The sequence below is a fragment of the Delphinapterus leucas genome, chromosome 1 (genome assembly GCF_059928025.1).
Source record: "Delphinapterus leucas isolate spDelLeu-1000000601 "Yukka" chromosome 1, BTC_Dleu_Yukka2, whole genome shotgun sequence".
NCBI lineage: Eukaryota > Metazoa > Chordata > Mammalia > Artiodactyla > Monodontidae > Delphinapterus > Delphinapterus leucas.
In genome coordinates this window covers 166062535-166080233 of record NC_143129.1, presented here as the reverse complement: position 1 = coordinate 166080233, position 17699 = coordinate 166062535, and the positions used below count along the sequence as shown (strand labels likewise).

General features: G+C 39.0%; 1 protein-coding gene across 24 annotated transcripts in view; it reads right to left on the bottom strand.

Moving 5' to 3' along the window:
* The window catches only part of PUM1 (pumilio RNA binding family member 1), a 129690-nt gene that overhangs the window by 78356 nt on the left and 33635 nt on the right, over positions 1-17699 (bottom strand). For all 24 annotated transcript variants that reach the window (XM_089897344.1, XM_089897349.1, XM_089897355.1 and 21 more), the window contains one exon: positions 15215-15283. In XM_089897344.1, coding sequence (XP_089753470.1) covers positions 15215-15283 — 69 coding nt within the window. The remainder of the gene's footprint in view (positions 1-15214; positions 15284-17699) is intronic.

Genomic DNA, 17699 nt, shown 5'->3' with positions numbered 1-17699 from the left:
GAACCAAGAGAGGTCACTGGACATCAATTCCTTAGGAACTGAGGCCCTCAGTCTAGCAACCCGTGAGAAACTTAATCCTGATATCAACCACATGAGTAAGCTTGGAAGCAGCCCCTTCCCCAGTTGGACTTTGAGATGACTGCAAACCCAGCTGAAATCCTGACTGCAGCTTGTGAGGGACCCTGAAATAAAGAATCTTGCAAAGTCATGACTGGGCCCCTGACCTACAGAAACTGTGAGGCTTAAACAACATGTTGTCTTAAGCCACTAAATTTTAGGGTAATTTGGAACATAGCAATAGATAACTAATACAGCTGCGAATATACGGAAGAGTTTTCTTTTATTGAAAACATCTTTAAGAGTCTGTTTTCAAGAAGCACTTCTTGTTCCATTTCTAATATCTAAAATCAAAGTCCTTTTTATGAATTAGGAAAAAATTACATCCGTTCCATTTCATGTTTTCCCCTATTTTGTCTTATAGCCCTTCTGTATTAAAAAAAAAAAGACTAGCTTTTTAAATTCGGCAAAATTAAATGGACTTAGACTTGTTAAGCTTACTGAGAATTAGTAGCAATCACATAGTCAAGAGTCATTTAAAATAAAGACATTGTTCGAATCTGATCATATTAAAAGGAGCTATAATCTATTGAATATAAAACAAAGTGATGATGATATCCAATTGTTATTTCAAATTCAGATTCAACCCTTCTAAAGGTAATATCATCCACAGCACTGGCTAAAACATCCTGGTTCACCAACCCACATCAGGAGTTGCCAAACCTTCGCTTAAGCCACACCTAAATTCAATCATCAAACATTCAAATGCAACTAGTGTATGAAAAGACAGTTACTGCTTACCCCATCAAGAACTTGGAAATACTGTTCTTTGACAGGACAACAAAGAACAGATCACAGAAGAGGTTTACAAAATTCAATTTAAAGAAATATTAGGCAATTAGAGGATTAAAAGATTTCACAATTCTAAAGGAAGATAAGGGAATTAGAAATTGGTCCAACAAAAGAAAAGGAGACCCAGGGAGTCAGATGTAGGCAGTATCAACCAATATGCATGTTTAGGGAGAGGACATATGATGCACAAACAAGTCTGTCCTTATAAAAGCAATTAATGCATCAGGCTAGATAGTAGCTTGGGTACAGCAGCCACTAAAAACATCCAAGTAACTTCCCTGGCTCAGACTGCTTACCAGGCAAACCTAAGAGAACTTTGCTTCCTCCTAGAGCCAAACATGCTGATCACTGAACACAATTATCCTGTCCACTTGAGAGTTGTTGTTTCTCCTTATAAATTAGTAAATTGCATTTTAGTTTTCATACATTAATCTCTTGTGGTTCTAGTGAGTATAGGTCAGTTATATAATCCAATCACCTCTAAATTAGTAAATCCCTTTCAAGACCTACAAACTGAGAACCAGGGCTTGGGAGGTCCTACCATCCGACACAGCAATACAACAGACCTTGTACTCTTCCATGTACTGTCCCATTAAATGGGATTCCTAAGTGCCTCTCCAGTAGTATCTGCTCTCCGGTCTTTAGGAGAAAAACACATACACTACTTATCCCAGCTTGAACCACAGGTTTGTAAAAGAAAAGACTTAAGGAGAGTAAAGAAATCAGTAAGCTTATTCATGAGGCTTCTGGAGAACAAAGTAGAAATCAAGCACTGGTTTATGAGCAATGTTAGCCACTTGGGAAACCTCTAAATTGTGTTTGGAAACACCTTTTTTTTTTAGTCATCTAACAGAAAAGACAATACACAAAGCCACACTTGCACAATCGACCACCACATTAACCCCTACTAAGAGTCCTTTAAACAGAGGTGGAGACAATAAACTAAAAGGCTGAGAACATCAAAAACCTCTAGGCTTCTTATTTTAAGTAATATAGTGGTAAAACATACACAACTACTCTGAAATCACTTTAAAAAACAAACAAAAAACTGGTTTCAGGGGGCTTCCCTGGTGGCGCAGTGGTTGAGAGTCCGCCTGCCGATGCAGGGGACACAGGTTCGTGCCCCGGTCTGGGAAGATCCCACATGCCGCGGAGCGGCTGGGCCTGTGAGCCATGGCCGCTAAGCCTGCGCGTCCGGAGTCTGTGCTCCGCAACAGGAGAGGCCACAACAGTGAGAGGCCAGCGTACCGCAAAAAAAAAAAAAAAAAAAAAAAAACTGGTTTCAAATCCCAACTCATCTAGGCCTCAGTTTTCTCACCTATAAAATGAACTGTTATGAACATTAAATAACATAGTGTGTAAAGGAATAGTACAATGCTGGACTCAGAGTAATCACTCAAAGAATTAGCTGCTAATATTATTTAATAACAAAATAGTAACCAACAGACTTCACACTACTAATGGCATAGCCAATGAAATGCTGTGTACTCAGCTAGCAGATGTGAGCACAACATCACCCAGCCCACTTCAGTGAAAATCTATAAAATTAGGAGCCCTAACAAAACACTGCAGGAAGAACTATGATTACAGCTTTGCAAAAACTAAGAGGCAAGCTGATTATTAAAGACTGGATGTGTTTGACCATACCACCGTTAATACTTGCACAGATGGAAACTCCAGTATGCACTCTGTACTCAAGAGGACTGCTTACACACAACACAGGCTGCATAGAGCTATCTTCCGAGCAGAAATTTGGCTTCTCAAGGAGTACTGTTCACAGGGATGCTACAACCCAGAAGGCATGAACAGGTTTAATCATCTCATGTGGCAATGCAAACTTCCAACACAAGCTTGGTTTCATTGGAATGTAGACAATGCAGGAGTCAAATACCTGATATTTTAACTAGCTGGTAAGATATAGCCCCCCCCCAATTTTTTAATCTCTTGATAAATATTCTCATTACATTAAAAGAACTTGATATCAACTCAGAGAAAGGACCGCTCAGTACTGATAGAAATAAATAAGTATTATTGGGGGCTTCCCTGGTGGCGCAGCGGTTGAGAATCTGCCTGCTAATGCAGGGAACACAGGTTCGAGCCCTGATCTGGGAGGATCCCATATGCCGCGGAGCAACTAGGCCCGTGAGCCACAGCTACTGAGCCTGCGCGTCTGAGAGGCGCGATAGTGAGAGGCCCGCGCACCGCGATGAAGAGTGGCCCCACTTGCCGCAACTAGAGAAAGCCCTCGCACAGAAACGAAGACCCAACACAGCAAAAATAAATTAATTAATAAAAACTCCTACCCCCAACATCTTAAAAAAAAAAGTATTATTGGTAAACACTCTCACATGTTCTAGTCAAAGCTCTAACTGTGAAAACTGTGTAATTTTCAGAATTCCCTTCTCAAAATCTTAATGCCCTAGGGAATTTACCTGGCCCTCCATACCACAGAGGGTTGTTGTGAAATCTAGTGAGACAGTTCATAATAAATATTATAAACTACACACAGAAGTTACTACTAAAGTTTTAACAAGAAACGGTTTAAATATAAAATAAATTGATATCCTTTACAAGGCTTTAAAAAAAAGGTACAAATATCCATTCACTGTTATGACAATTCTTTTGGAAAGGGTTCTGAAAAAATATACATTAAGAGTCATGTTCACCTCCTACACTGTTGGTGGGAATGTAAATTGGTGCAGCCACTATGGAAAACAGTATGGAAGTTAAAAACTAAAAACAGAGTTGGCATATGACCCAGCAATCCCACTCCTGGGCATATATCCAAACAAAACTACAATTAAAATACAATACAAATGAACATATCTATGAAACAGAAACAGACTCACAGATATAGAGAATGGACTTGTGGCTACCAAGGGGGGAGGCGAGTGTGGGGGAGTGAAGGGTTGGGAGTTTGGGGTTAGCAGATGCAAACTACTATATATAGGATGCATGAACAACAAGGTCCTACTGTATAGCACTGGGAACTATATTCAATATATCCTATGATAAACCATAATGGAAAAGAATATGAAGAATACATATATGTACAACTGAATCACTTTGCGGTACAGCAGAAATTAACACACATTGTAAATCAACTATACTTCAATAAAAATTTTAAAAATAATAATAATAAATTTAAAAGCTGGGAAAAAAGCCATGTTCATTCCTGAGAATTTATCTCAACATTAAAGAATTCAAAAGGAAAAAAAAGCTTCACATTCAAAATATAAGAGCAAAAAAGTTGGGAGCAAACTAAATGTTCAATAAGGCACAACTATATGCAACAATACAAGCTCACCCAAAACAGCCATCAGGACTATATGTAATATTTATAAAATAACATTAAATTTTAAAAGCAAAATACAAAATTGTACACGAAAAGACTGCTTCTCCTCATGCACCCTTCCCTTTTGGATCAAGATTGGAAAGAAAAATAAAAACTGAAATAGGTGCTCGTTGATGTGGGATTATGGATGACTTTTTACAAGATACACTTTTATTATGATTTAGAACCGATTTTTAATAAATAAAAATTGAGATTATGGTGGTACAGAATTCACTACAAATAAGGCATTTTCTCTTAAGCAGATACATTTCACTTCAACATAATTTCAAAGTGACAAAAGTTAGTGGGAATTTTGAGAGAGCTCACACCGCATGGTTCAGATATGAGTTGGCCAAAAAAATTTGTTCAGGTTTTTCCGTAAGATGTTACAGAAAAACCCGAGCGAACTTTTTGGCCAACCCAGTATTTTTAAGCAAGCAGATAATAATTTCCAACCGCTTTGAAAACTGTAGCTTAAATAAGGGATGGTGAAAATCTTCAATGGCTTAATCACAAGCCAATCATTTTTTAATTAAAAATACCTAAGTATATTTAAAAAAGAAAGAAAGAAAGAAGATGGTGTTTTCATTTTTCCCTTCTCTTCCAGAAAGTTTAAGGAACATGACCCTCTAAATTCTCACTTCCCATTTATATAACTACTAATTAAGTATCCTGCATTTTTTTTTTTTTGCGGTACGCGGGGCCTCTCACTGTTTTGGCCTCTCCCGTGGCGGAGCACAGGCTCCGGACGCGCAGGCTCAGCGGCCATGGCTCACGGGCCTAGCCGCTCCGCGGCATGTGGGATCTTCCCGGACCGGGGCACGAACCCGTGTCCCCTGCATTGGCAGGCAGACTCTCAACCAGTGCGCCACCAGGGAAGCCCTCCTGCATTTTTTTTAATCAGTTACTCAATACTTACATGTAAAGATTATTTTTAAATGTTTAAACATTTTTGTTCTGTTTCATTTTATTCAAATCGTCAAAAAACTGTCTAAGAATCAAAATTTGGGGCTTCCCTGGTGGCGCAGTGGTTGAGAGTCCGCCTGCCGATGCAGGGGACGAGGGTTCGTGCCCCGGTCCGGGAAGATCCCACATGCCGTGGAGCGGCTGAGCCCGTGAGCCATGGCCTATGAGCCTGCGCGTCTGGAGCCTGTGCTCCGCAATGGGAGAGGCCACAACAGTGAGAGGCCCGCGTACCACAAAAAAAAGAATCAAAATTTGCTATAATTTATTTCACATTTCACTACTAGGCAGCATCACAATCTGGCATCTAGTAATTACTGCTTAAAATTTTCAGTCTATGTGGCAAGATGATTACTAGTGAAAACAAATTTCCATACTGTCTCTCAACTAAATCTCTTTTTGTTGAAATCTAATATACTCCTTTTAAGAAAGAAAAGTTTAATTTTTTGCATAATTATAACTGCAGTATATAAAATTAAGAGATTTTTAAAAAATATTTTCCAGGGTTATTAAGCACTTTTCATAATAAACACTGTTAATAGTTGTATCTAATGTCCTTTAATAACATTTCCACCACTAAGGATGAAGTTACACAAATCACTTAGGCCTGGCCAATATGAGGTAATTTGATCTTCTCTCTCATATCTGAAAAACCAATATTGTTTTTCTGACCATTGAAAAAATAAAATTTTAGCATCTGAAGTATTTGAACTTACCCTGAAATGCACAACCTGCATGAGCCACTACTGGAAGTAACAAAAGCAGTAAAAAACAAACAAACAAACAAAGTTCTCTGCCCTGAAAGAAAAGATTAAAAAGAAAAACCGGGACTTCCCTGATGGCGCAGTGGTTAAGAATCCACCTGCCAATGCAGAGGACACAGGTTCAAGCCCTGGTCCGGGAAGATGCCACATGCTGCGGAGCAACTAAGCCCGTGGGCCACAACTACTGAGCCTCCGCTCTAGAGCTCGCGAGCCGCAACTACTGAAGCCCACGAGCCTAGAGCCATGCTCCACAACAAGAGAAGCCAACGCAATGAGAAGCCCGTGCACCACAAGGAAGAGTAGCCCCCTCTCTCCACAACTAGAGAAAGCCCGTGCATAGCAACAAAGACCCAACACAGCCAAAAATAAATAAACAAACAGGCCAAGAATTAAAAATTTTTTTTAAAAAAGAAAAACCTACCAGGAATCAAACTGGAAGAGTATCTGGCACAGGATGGTCAAGGAACACCTTAAAGGATGGGGGACTTCAGAGCGAGAAGACAGCGGAAAGGACTTTCCACAAAGAGCAAAGGTAGAAATAAAAGCAAGTGGGGCAGGTGCCCACCAATAAAAAAGGAATCCCACCACCAACTAGAGGCGCAGTAAGGAGAGGGTGAAAAAACAAAACTAGTCCAGCTGCCAGTGAGGCTTTATGGAGCACTGAGGAGCTGGGCTCTAATCCAACAGGCAGCAACAGGGAGTAAAATCATAAAAATTCATTTTAAAAGATTAATTTGAGGGACTTCCCTGGCAGTCCAGTGGTTAAGACTCTGCACTTCCAATGCAGGGGGCACGGATTCAATCCCTGGTTGGGGAACTAAGATCCCGCTTGCCACGAGACGCGGCCAAAAAATAAAGATTAATTTCACATTCCTTTATAAAAAGGAGTGAGGGAAAGCAAATGGATGCTGGGAGGCTAAGCAAAGAGGTCACTGCAGTAACCTAGGCATAAAATGGTAAAAGAAGGGACCTGTGGAAATGGGAGCTGGAAAGGGATAAACTGCTGCTTAGATGCCTCTCTCAACTTTCAAGGCATTTTTTTAAAGTTATTTAATTTCAAAAGGGAAGATTCATAGCCCATTATGGTGATCAAGAATGAAGTCACTAAGTATACATAAGCCAGTCTACCAGTGAAGTTATTTTAATCAGGAATCTATTTCACAGAGTCAGCTGAGTCCAAAGCCTAGATGAAAACAGGATCCAAGTATGTAAGAGTATGGGGCTGCAAGTTTAAGTCTACAACTCCAGTGGGTAGTTTTAAGGTTGTCCTGAGGATCCACTGCAAGTTGCTGGGCAACAGTAAGAGCAAAAAGAGCAATCAAGTAGAGATAAGAAGAATCTGGTAGCTCTTAAATTTTAGGACCACCACAAATTAGACTGAATTGCAAACAGTACTTTAATTGATAACTACTGTTAAACTTAAAAATGCACTCTGGGGAATTCCCTGGCGGTCCAGTGGGTAAGACTCCATGCTTCCACTGCAGGGCGGCATGGGTTCGATCCCTGGTTGGGGAACTAAGATCCCGAGTGCTGCGAGGTGTGGCCAAAGAAAAGAAAACAAAAAAAAAAACCAAAAACGCACTGTCTTCAAAGGAGCACAGGGGTTTCCCAGTGTTCTTTACCACACAAAAAACACAATCACTGTTAACAACTTCATCCTTGAAACTAAACACACAGAAGACGTTGGTTGTTCTTTCAGAAAGCATGCCCTTCAAAAATTAAAAATTCAGAGATACTGTTAGCACCTCAAGCTCCATGAATATTTTGTGGTAAATTAACCTGGGGCAAGCTCCACACTAATCCCTTCTCCACTGCACATCCCTTCCTGAAGCCACTGAAAGTGAAGTTTTCCTTATACCTTCCCGCTTCAAGTTATCAGAACAGAGCCAAAAGAAGTTTCTTTTCTCTGATATCTTCATAAAACTTCACGAACAGTAAACTATGTTCAGAAAATGAAGATATTCCCCAGGTGAACTAGGCTTTTCTGCACGATATAGAAAAGGCATGTAAGGAAACAGAAGACAATGTTATCCCGGCCACCTTCAAGTTCCCTATAAATAATGTCATTTGTTTTTATCAAAGTATTAATTACATGGTTTGATCTATAACATAACCATATTAAAGTTGTACTAGGTCTAGACTTTAAATAATTATATAAATGATTCCTTGCAATAGTACCTGAGAGCTCAGTGTGTAAAAGATAAGCCTCCAGATCACTTAGGAAAACTGTAAAGTTCATGAATAAAACCATGAAAACATCTACATTGCTTCATGACCTACCCCCCTCATATTCCCAAAGCAGGAAGCAAACAGCTCAATTAAGAGAGGATAAAGAGTCCTTTGCCTCAGGATGGGACCAAACACTCAAACCCACCCACACATCCAGTCAGCCTCAGGGTATTTTTAATTATTAAATTGATGAGAAGTGTCTTAGTATGCCAGATATGGACAGGTTCCCTCTTTCATGTGTTCCAGGAGTGGAAAATTTCACAGATGTGCATGTATATCACAGATGTGCATGTATACAGGGAAGACCAACACAGAAATTAAACTGTTTCTTCTACACATTTTGCTATAATGAGGACCACAGAATGCATTAATTAATTAAGGGACAATGAATTAATTTTGGTGTTCCGGTTCCTCATCAGCAAAACAAAAGTAAACAAGAAAGAATTACACACAACATAGTTTAATACAAGCTTGAACAAGAAATATAACAACAGCAATTCCAATTTTCTAAACACCATTATGTCTGGTTGTATATATATAATGAGAATACTTCCATGTCCCAGCAGATGGCCCAGAGAAAGTGTCCTATGATTACAACTACATTAAATAAAAGATCCTTTATAATAAATGCCTTTATATAAGATTCAGCTTGGATAACAGCACTGCTGACATGCTATTCATCCTATGCACTCTTCATAAAATAATTATTGAATAATTCAAAAATGTAAAGATTTGCAGAGAAGACTGAATAAATGCTTTTCAGTTTTGTCCGCTCCCCATCCTCCCCTTCACACCCCCACATCCCTGAGGGTGGAAAAGTAATAGGGATAGAGAATACAGGCAATATTAACTGAATTGAACTGAGGTCCCTTGGGGGGAACTTCTGATGTAAAAGAGAAAATAAAGAGGAATTCATACTTAGAAAAAAATATTTACTGGTACACGATTTATTCAACACAATATATTAGGCAGCCACTGTTTACAAAGTACATATTAGCTGAAGCCCCTGCCCTCAGCAAACTTATGTGCAAGGAAATAGAAAACATTTACACAAATCACTATATATAAAATAAATTAGGGCCATAAGAATTATATAAATAAATAATGTGCTACTGAATTCCCCTCTGTAGCTTCTGGTTGGTGAGAGCAAGAAAGCTTTCATAGACGAGCTGATAACTGAAGCTGAACTTTTGCGTACTGGGTAGGCTCTGGACATGCAGAAATGAACAGTAGAAAAGCTCAGGATCTGAGTGATAGAGATCTGGGTTTAAACAGCTGGCTCATGATCATGTTAACCTCTATAATCCTGTTTGCCCAGTATATAAAGGACATCCTAATATTGCAGGACCACTGTGAAGACAATAACGTATATGTGATTAGTACAGAACCTGGAAAATCATATATGGTCAATAGACTGCAGCTATTATTATTTCTGAGCCTAATGAAATAGAACTTGATGTCAATCCACATCTTGACAGTTACGATCTTAGGTGGAGTCACTTGACCTTAGAACTCACTTCCCTCATGTAAAAATAGTCATGTCTCTCAAAAATCTGTTGGGAGATTCACATAGGTAATGAAATCAATGCCAAAGTGTTTTGAAAAGTGTTAATGTATTACTGTAGTTAATTAGCTTACTTTCAAATAAAGCATACTGATGTGGATAAAAAGAATAAAAACATTTTAGACAAAGGAGGATAAAAGGGAAGAAATTTAATGAAGACAGATTAAGCAGCATGTGGATCAGCTATTTCCTGATGCAGAGAAGCATGTTTTACTGCATTCAAACATTCCAAGATAGCTTAACGTATACAGGGTTAAGTCCACCCATTCTTCCCAGTGCAGGACAGAAGGCAGATATTGGAATGCATGGGGTTTGACACAGGTCTCAAAGTGACAGGACAGAACTGGGCACCAGGTTCTAAATGTCAGATGCACCCATGTTCGCAGGGTTAGAAGATACCTTCTTATCATCTTCTTCAAAATGCCCAATCCTAATCCCAAAACTATTATGGGATCCCAGGAACTTCCTAAACAAGACTCATAAAAAGGTCACTTCACCTCTAACATGGTCATTAACCTAATAAAGGAAAGTTATTAACTTTCTCCATATCACTTGGCCTGGCTAGCTATGTCTTCTCTAAAGGAACCATTTCATTTTAATAACAAGATGTCAAAAATGCCCAACAACCAAATGGTATTAAAACAAAGTTAATGGAACTAGGCAGCTTTTACCATTCCTATGCATACTCAAAAGCTGCATTTTGGGGGGCAAAGAATGTGTTACACTGCTTGGCCAGATATTTTTATAATGCACCACAGGCTCTATTTATTTTTCATCCTTTCTGCAAGAAAGGCTGCATGATCTTGCTAGCAGACAACACATCTCCTTTCCAAAGTTCAACCCAGTTTAGAGTCAACTGAGTTACTCTTATGGGACCCTAACTGCAAGGAATTTACAGTGTGAGGTTAGCCCCTCTAGGGCTGTGGATCATAAAAGTACTTTGAGGGCTTCACTGGTGGCGCAGTGGTTGAGAGTCCGCCTGCCGATGCAGGGAACACGGGTTCGTGCCCCGGTCCGGGAGGATCCCACATGCCGCGGAGCAGCTGGGCCCGTAAGCCATGGCCGCTGAGCCTGCGCGTCCGGGGCCTGTGCTCCGCAACGGGAGAGGCCACAACAGTGAGAGGCCCACGTACCGCCAAAAAAAAAAAAAAGTACTTTTAGCTACCCAAAAGCCTCCAATTCTGTGAGCCATCATGCCATGATAGAAAGATGTGGACTTGGTATCCACAATAGGCTCCTACTTGTCCCAATTTCACAATTACCACCCTATAAGCCCTGATGGACAGACACTTCAATGTCTTATGTAGCTGCACAGTGAATGAGTCACTTAGAGAATCCAATGAAAACTTACAGAACCTCTACATCACACTCTAAAAAAACGCATCTTTTAGATACCCTCTGGCATATCCTAGAAAAAGGAGAACTAGTCCTATTTTCTATCTTTTTAAAGCTAGAAATAAGGGCAAACTCCAAGAATCTTAGACTTAAAAGGGTCCTGGAAAACTATCTAGTCCAACATGTGTGTCTTACGGATAAAAAAAGCGAAGTCCAAAGAAGATGAATGCCTGAGGCAAGGCCAAAAGCGGTGGCATCAGGGTTCTCATCCAGTGAGCTCTTCACCCCATCAAGTTATACCTTTCTTTGGGTTAAGAGCTCTCCAAATCATTGTCAAATTCCTTCCTCTACAAGCCATTCTGCTCTCACACTTACAGGCAGAAATCCTATGTAATGTCTAATGACAACCTGCAGCTATGTTTTAAATACATCTCACCTTCCTCTACTTCCAGGAATGTGGTAGGATTCATTATCACTCTACATACAGATGCACCTTCCAGATTTCATTCCTCAGGTTTACAAACGTATTTGTAAAAAAGCATAGAAGGCTTTTCTACGCTTGAGTTTTCTAAAACAAAGATGAAGGGCCACATACCTAAATACATTCCATTTATTCCAGAAATAATCACTGTTATTTTAATGTCCCTGAACGCTGTCAGGTTTACTACATGTAAAACATTAAGGACTCTTAAAAAAAGTTCCTTGGTTTTTAAAAGTGAGAAAACCAATTATTCAGAATAAGGTGGCTTTTCTGTCAAAGACTCTCAAAGTACTTTCAAACGAGAACCACTATCCTCTTTGCAAATACATCTTTTTCAGGACGTAAAATAAATAAGTCATGCAAGACCATAAACCAACCAAGGCAGAAACAGAACCCAGAAACATCAGGTCAATGAGCCTTCCTCAGTACTACAAAGACACACTCTTGAATACTCAACTAACAGAAATAATCTGTGCCTTTAAACTTTTCAGGACTGGACTTAAAGTTGAATGAAAGGGGCTGCTAGCAAGGAGAGTGGATGAAATATTTGAAAATAATTTGTAGCCCTAAGCCTAAGACATTTTCCTATCTTCCTTTTTATGTTGACTTTTTAGAATAGGAGGTAAGTAAAGCACTTGTAGAGTGTCCTTCAGCTAAGAACAGCTAGCTGTACTTCAGACAACCAGCAAGGTTTGAAGGCAAAGTTTTAAGTAGTCACCTCTGAGCAAGATTTCTAAGAAACACTATCTAGCAAAGTGACTCCAGGAGTCTAGCACTGGCTTTGATGAGGAAAAAAAAAGTTGCAAGAGCCAGGCAGCACTAACTTTATTAGAAATCAATTACTTTGAATCGAGGCAATTCTCTTTGAACTCTAAAGATTCACACACTTGAACACAGGTATCATCTGCCCTAATGAGGACTCTCACACAAGCACACAGACACACACAAATACAAATAAAATAACTGCAGCAAAAAAATACTGTGCCTGGCTTTATAAATCCATGCAATTTACTTGAAATTTTAGTGTTTATATGGGTAAACACTACATTTACACATCCCCTCCCAGAGATGCTTTATTGTTTAAAGGGAAGGAAATTTAATGACGTTAAACTAATTAGAAACTATGCTTTTTTATTTTATTATAAAAACTAGCTTTCTTCATCTCTCTTTTGTGCCCATCTCCCTTGTATCTCTGCAAAAAACATTCCCCCAACCTATACCTATGTGAATCCTAACTAAACTAGAGGACGTTTCCCAAGTCCTATACCTCCATCCAAGTAATCACAAACTACTCCTGCCAATACTGATCACTCTCTTCTCAAAACAGGAACCATACAAAGAAACACAGTGAACTCTTTCTGTTGTCATGTGTATTCACTCCTTCCTCAACTAGCTAAAGAAAGAGTTCCTTGAATACAAAAACCTCACTCCATACTTAACTTAGTTGTCCCCTTTGTGCCTGGACACTGGGTTATGCTTTCAAAAAATAACTTCAGTTAAGTGTATTTTGGAAGGGAAGTGTATTAAGCATTTTTTAAAATCCTTCCCCAAATATCAACTGTTATAAAGCTTACTAAAATGAGATCTTTACCATCAATTATTTTAAAAGTATTGCTTTCATTTACTCTAAGGGCACGTGCTTTGGAGAGGTAGCCAGGTCAGAGTCCCAGCTCCATCACTTTCTAGATGTGTGACCCTGAGCAAAATTTTTCCTTATCTGGATAACAGAACCATCCTGAGAGAGTTACTGATGAGATAATGCATACAAACCTCTTAGCATCTGCCTAATAGATGGTCAACAAATGGTAGCTATTATTATTACTTTGTTAATAATAAGGAAAGAAGAGTGACACTGCATTACTGTTGGAATGCACTTTGTTTAGTTATTTACATATGCCAACACCTAGCTCTGATGAATTACATACAAACATCAAAAAATGACATCTCTAACAAAAATAAGGAGGTGCGGTCTGGAGACCTTGTGGGGAAGGGATATTTTTGGAAGAAGAAAATGATTTTTAAAATATTTTTGTTGTTAATTTAAATAAAATTCACTTTCTGTTCACTCTTCTTCAATTAAGTTAAGTCTTTAAAGATTATGAAGTGTTACAAAACAGTAACAGGGCATTATTTTTATTCTGTGTAACTAATTTTAAAAGACTGGGCTTAGAGTGGACCAGGTTAGAACCACAGGAGTGCGGAAGCAGATGAATGCGGTTTCCCCATCTATAATTAATGTGACACATCTGTTAACTTTCTGTTCAAACTGTGCTCCAGAAATTTAGTGAGAAAATCACTTACTCAATAACCAGATGGGGTTTATTGATGTGCACTGTTTCATTAATATTAGGCAGGCACAGGAAACATAAGAACACCTACCAATCTGTTCTTCAAGCTCTAGAGGAAACACAAAAACAGGCCAAAACCCCATGAACCCAAGATAATAGGACACTCGACTCTGACCACAAGATGATTCAGAAAAGTTGGAAACAAAATCTTATAACCAAGGAAGCAAGAATCTTAGGATCAAAACACAAAGACTTTAACTAATGCCCAGCCACAATGGTAGTAAATGAATATTTGTTATAAATCAGGAAATGATCTTAATTTTGAGTCCTTGGAACCTAGAACAGTGCCTGGATCAAAGAATATTGGCTAAATCAAAGAACAAATGTATTTAATGAATAGTATAAAAGAGAATCCAGAATACAGCTATTCTCCCTCCTTTAAAACATTAAAATAGATATGGGGGCTTTTAAATACTAGATATACAAAATATAAAACAGAAGAAAAAACCTAAGGCTACTTCTCCAGCTACCGTAACAAAAAAAATCACAAGCAAATGCCCCCAGTTTGTGAACCTGTGACATCTTTAGCCATTAATTCAACCTGTACGTTCTACCTATCACCAATACACTCTTATTGTCAACATCTAGAAGCACCAGAAACCTTCTATACTTGATTTATATTCCTTTCTTTTAGAATTATGGCAATCTTCACTATCAATATAATGGATGGTAAATTTTGTTTCTGCAAATTTTAAACATTACAAACAAACCAAAATTCTTGTTTCTAAATTCTATCTACATAAGGGATGACTGGCTCAGGCCTCAACCTTCTGGAATTATTTCACCAGAAATCTAACAATTCCCTCTTCACAATGGAAGTCTAAACAACTTCCTCAAAAATAACACTGCTCTAAAAATAGGTTATCAACATATTCTGACTAGCATCCAATCTAAAACTCCCTTCCACTGCAAAAGAACCTAACAACTGAAAAATGAGCCAAAGGTTAAGGACATTTTATGCATATAAAACTATTTTGTAAAATTTTAACACCTCAATTTACAACTGACTGGTTAAGATAATATTAATTTGTGCTCACATTTTGGTTTTGTTTTATTTTTAAGACATTAGTCTAAAGTTAACATTCTTCTTATAATGAGATTGTTTTGGCAAAATTCTGCAATATCCCACTCCTATCATGAGGATGGCAACAAGGAAAAGCAAGCACATACTTCTGGAGACTAGATTCGGACACATTTGATGAAAGACAGCTCCAACCTTCTCTTAAAAACAGGCCCCCCCCAAAAAAAAAAAACAGGCCCACTTTTCTGGCACACCAATTCACTTACCTCTCCCATCGCTCTTCCCTCCAGAGCAAGTGCTTGAAAATCGTGATTCAGCTCATCCATAGAACGCACCTATTGTTTAGAATAGAGGAGGGAATAATCCCAAGTTAGCATCTTGAATTTTACATACACATTAACACAACTGAAAAGCTTTTCTATGTTTACTTTCAGATATTGACAAGACAATAACAATAATCAAGTGACTGAGATTAAACATTCACTTACCTTTAACCATCAGCGTTCAGCAATGACCCCTGCTTTCTCCCCTCCCATTCCCTTTTGTTTTCAAACATGAAAAACACATAATGCAGAAAAAGAAAAAGAAAATTCCATCACACAAGAATTACAGTAAGGACTTCCCTGGTGATCCAGAGGTTAAGAATCCACCTTCCAATGCAGGGGATGCGGGTTCGATCTCTGGTTGGTGAACTAAGATCCCACATGCCATGGGGGCAACTAAGCCTGCGCGCTCTAGAGCCCACACGCCACAACTAGAGAGCCCACATGCTGCCACTACTGAGTCCGCGTGCCGCAACTAAGACCCAACGCAGCCAAATAAATAAATAAATAGATAGATAGATAGATAGATAAATAAGGAAGCAGAGTCTTTAAAAAAGAGAGAGAGAGAATTACGGTAGCTGTATTTCATACATTTTGACTTAATAAGTAAAGATCAACATGTTGAAGAGCAATAATGTATGTAGACGATTATGTGACCTAAACCTTGCTACTGACTCAAAGACCACAGTCCTTATGAAAACTGACTCACAGACCACAGTCCTTGTGAAAACAGTTAAGTACAAATTAGGGGACTCATTTGATCCAAGCCAGTATTTCTTTGATAAACCTCAGGTTGAAAGGCGCTACAAACTATATAACGGAGTGCCCCCAACATTTCTCCATATTGGAATATCTCTGGGGGCTCCTAGAATCTGAAAACCAGGAGAAATAAAAAATAGCACATATCACAAGGATCTCTTCAAACTTATCATTAAATGTGCTACCCACATCATAACAATCTTTCTAGACTTCAATTAACTCATCTCCAAGGTCATTACTACAAGGTAATATTTAAGAGCAAGAATGAAGTGTGGAATAGATTACGCAAAACAGTCATAATTCAAAAGCCCTTTACTGTCCAACAGTCTACTGGTCCTCTCAGTTATGAGCAACAAGTCACCTTTGCTGCCTGAGGCTAGAGTAATGTCCCTTGTTTATTAAAGAGGAAGGTTATTCTTTTTCTTTTTTTAACACCTTTATTAGAGTATAATGGCCTTACAATGGTGTGTTAGTTTCTGCTTTGTAACAAAGTGAATCAGCTATACATATACATATATCCCCATATCTACTCCCTCTTGCATCTCCCTCCCACACTCCCTATCCCACCCCTCTAGGTGGTCACAAAGCACAGAGCTGATCTCCCTGTGCTACATGGCTGCTTCCCACTAGCTATCTATTTTACATTTGGTAGTGTATATATGTCCATGCTACTCTCACTTCATCCCAGCTTACCCTTCCCCCTCCCCATGTCCTCAAGTCCATTCTCTACATCTGTGTCTTTATTCCTGTCCTGCCCCCAGGTTCTTCAGAACCATTTTTTTTTCTTTAGATTCCATATATATGTGTTAGCATACGGTATTTGTTTTTCTTTTTGACTTACTTCACTCTGTACGACAGACTCTAGGTCCATCCACATCACTACAAATAACTCAATTTCATTTCTTTTTATGGCTGAGTAATATAAAGAGGAAAGCTATTCTGCCTACCTGAGAAAGACTGCTGATTGTCTGAAGCAGGACTTTCTCAAACCCTCTCATCCAATCATCACTACCTCCAAATGTATGTGAACAATTTCTAGCAGTGGGTAAATGCAAAGAGAGTCAAACTAGGGACAGGCAGGGAGAGGGTAGAGTATGGAGCACGAACCTGAATACAGCTGGGGGAACCAATTTAAGGATTTTATTAACATGCTGACTGAATACCACCCCAATAATCTTAATTTGACTGAACTGTCACCACATAAAAATACAGTCGCATTGTTTTATTTTTTTTTAATTTATTTATTTTATTTTGTTCGCTGTGTTGGGTCTTCTTTGCTGTGCATGGGCTTTCTCTAGTTGTGGCGAGTGGAGGCTATTCTTCGTTGCAGCGCGGGCTTCTCATTGCAGTGGCTTCTCTTTTTGCAGAGCACGGGCTCTAGGCGCACAGGCTCAGTAGTTGTGGCGTGTGGGCTCTAGAGCACAGGCTCAGTAGCTGTGGTGCTCAGGCTTAGCTGCTCCACGGCATGTGGGATCTTCCGGGACCAGGGTTCGAATCTGCAGGCGGATTCATAATCACTGCACCACCAGGGAAGCCCGGGTCGCATTGTTTTAAATTACACATTTTCAAAACCCATAGCTGACACTATGCTACAAATGATACATCGTGTCACTAAGATGTAACAGCTTTGGGATGCTTGACAAAAATGTAAATTTATAAAATTCAAAAT